Source organism: Embiotoca jacksoni, unplaced genomic scaffold (assembly GCF_022577435.1).
Source record: "Embiotoca jacksoni isolate LCO1_2020_lvr unplaced genomic scaffold, fEmbJac1.0.p SCAF_94, whole genome shotgun sequence".
In the NCBI taxonomy this organism is placed as follows: Eukaryota; Metazoa; Chordata; class Actinopteri; family Embiotocidae; genus Embiotoca; species Embiotoca jacksoni.
The window spans coordinates 882395-884932 of record NW_027185452.1 but is presented as its reverse complement, the minus strand read 5'-3'; the positions used below and the strand labels follow the sequence as shown (position 1 = coordinate 884932).

General features: G+C 41.7%; 1 protein-coding gene across 2 annotated transcripts in view; it reads right to left on the bottom strand.

Annotated features, from left to right (window-relative positions):
* Positions 1–441: 441 nt before the first annotated feature.
* The window catches only part of prrx1b (paired related homeobox 1b), a 17850-nt gene continuing 15753 nt past the window's right edge, over positions 442–2538 (bottom strand). Inside the window, exon 5 of one of the 2 annotated variants that reach the window (XM_069141999.1) lies at positions 442–1195. In XM_069141999.1, the coding sequence (XP_068998100.1) occupies positions 1063–1195 (133 nt within the window). In that variant the 3' untranslated portion in view covers positions 442–1062. Of the gene's footprint in view, positions 1198–2538 lie in introns of both variants that reach the window. The other variant, XM_069142000.1, reaches the window with a different exon arrangement.

Below are 2538 nucleotides of genomic sequence, written 5' to 3'. Positions count from 1 at the left end.
TGTGTTTGTTGACGGTGAAGGTTACGAGGGGCCACGGAGAAGAAACACCTTGTACGACAGCCGCCGAGTTAAACGAGGCCCCGGGGCCCTCCGTATTAAGGAGAGGATTTCCCTGCTCATAAATATCCTGTTTTTAAGATGGAAATTTCAGGTTGTGGTAATCAGGGAAAAACACACAAAGCAGGAACAGCTTGAGGTTTGCGTGAAGGAGATTCTGTTCTCGGGTCATAAATCTCTCTTTTATGGAGCGTGCACGAGCTCCGGGATCAGTTTTGCTTTCCAAATGGTCTCTGCTATAAACAGACTTCTTACTTCTAGTTTCTGCAGCATGATTTAAGTCTGACGGCGCTGCAGGAATCATATTTATGTTGTACGGAGTTACAAATCTTAAAGAGCGGTTGAGTTGGACACCGTGCCATTTGCATTGCTTGAAAGGCATTTTTTATTTAATATACAAGTTCTGTTACAAATAAAGGATATCATAGGAAATTATCTACTGATTTTTGGATTCAGAAATACATTAGCCTCTCCTTTATATTGGACTATTACATGAAAATCAAAACGCGTTGAAAATGTTTGCTTGTCAGTGGTATAACATGGGAAGAAATCAAAAATATCGTTTTGAAAAAAAAAAATTGGATAAATGTCAGAGGAAGTCGGTTTGTTGTAAAAAAACAAAAAAAAAACAAAGGAAGGAGTTGATCCCAGTTTTGGTGTAATTTTATCCAACACCACAGGAAAAAAATGTAAAATAAAAAATAAAAAGGGGGTGGGGGTGGTTCCACGTCGTCCGTGTTCGAGTCTCCGTGAAGAACAAACCCTCCGATTCAGTCACGAAATGTAAAACGACGCAGATATTCAGCGACACGTCCCAAAAAAAAAAGAGAGAAAGTCCTGCCGTCGCTGTCCGACATTCTGAAGACGGGTGGGAGCGGCGCAGCACGGCAGCTGCTCCGGGACGGCCCAGGTGAGATGATGTTGTCCCGGAGACGGCGTCCCGTCTGCGGGGGTCCCCTCCCTCCCCCCTCTCTCCTCCTCCTCCTCCTCCTCCTCCTCCTCCCCTCAGTTGACCGTGGGCACCTGGTTCAAGCTGTACTCCTTGGCTTTGAGCCGCAGGTTGGCGATGCTGTTGGCCATGTTCATTCCCTGGGACGTGTTGGTGTTGGAGCAGGTGGGCGGGTAGGTTGCCATGGCGCTGAGAGACGAGAGGAGGGAGAGGAGGAGGAGGAGGAGGAGGAGGAGGAGGAGAGGGTTACATCACCTGCAGCAGAGAGCTGAGCGTGAGCAGCAGCCGTGGAAATACGTGAAAACAGATTCAAACTAAAATGAAGTTAAATCTGTAAAGGAACATTTCCAACGTTTCTGCACGACATCAACTTCAACTTTACTAAAATCCTCCTGTAATTATATTATATATATAATATATTATATATATTATAATGTGAATTCTCCATAATTTAAACAGAAAAAGTTCATTTTCAGGTCAGATGGTCATCCGGCTGCAGTTTGAGGATGAACATGATCAAACATATCAACTTCAACGTTTTTCATCTGTAACTTCAGAGAAGAAAATACCTCTAATCTGTTTATGAGTGACAGTTCAGAGTAAAATCTGACAGTCAAACATGAATATTTTTTTAGAGTCTGCAGCCGCCAAGAAGCTGAACGCTCCGCTGGTATCTTCTGAGCTCAGAGTTCTTCAGCAGTTTAATGAATAATCGAAAACAAATGTCAGAATGAAGCAGGAAAAACCCACAGAGCTCAGCGAGATCACAGTTTTCACTCACAAAGATTTTTTGTTTCTGGGGTCAAAACTGAATCTTCAACAGATCAAATAAAAGAATATAGAGTTTTTTTCTTGTCTTTTTCTTTCCTTATTTTGACTTTTCTTAAACTTTCTCTTTGTGCTGGAAATTATTTGCTTGTCTCTGTTTGTTTTTTTTTACCAAAATATCTTAAATAACAGGAAACAAACTGCAGCTTTTTGCTTTTAGTCGATCTGCAGAATGTATTTTATTTTGATAGTCATCACGTCTGCTTTTATTTTTTTCTTACAGGTTCGTCTTCAGACAGAAAACAGGACCAAATGTTTTGGATTTTTATAAAAGACATTTTTTTTTACTTTTATTCAGTGATTGATCATTGGTATTTTGGTTTTCTTCTTCTTGAGTTCTTTTAAATGACTTTCTTCAAATGAACCTCGGTGTGTTTTCAGTGTGCTGGTGTGAATCAGGTGATCGTGGTGCTCCGGCAGCCTGCGCTGCATTCACGGCTGCACTTCGTTACCTTTACGGAAATAAAAGCAGATGTGATGCCGACTGATTATCTGCTGACTCGTGCAGGTTTTAAACGCTGCACATTGATTTGAGATAATTAGAAGAACAGAAACCAAATGCTGCCTGGAGGAGAGAGAGAAGGAGGGAAGTCTGACACTCTCACTTGATGCTTCAAAAATAGAAAAATATGCAAAAAGTAAAACTGAGAGGAACGTGCAGAAACAGCGAACTGCTCCTTTACAGGCAACCGGAGGGAGAAGTG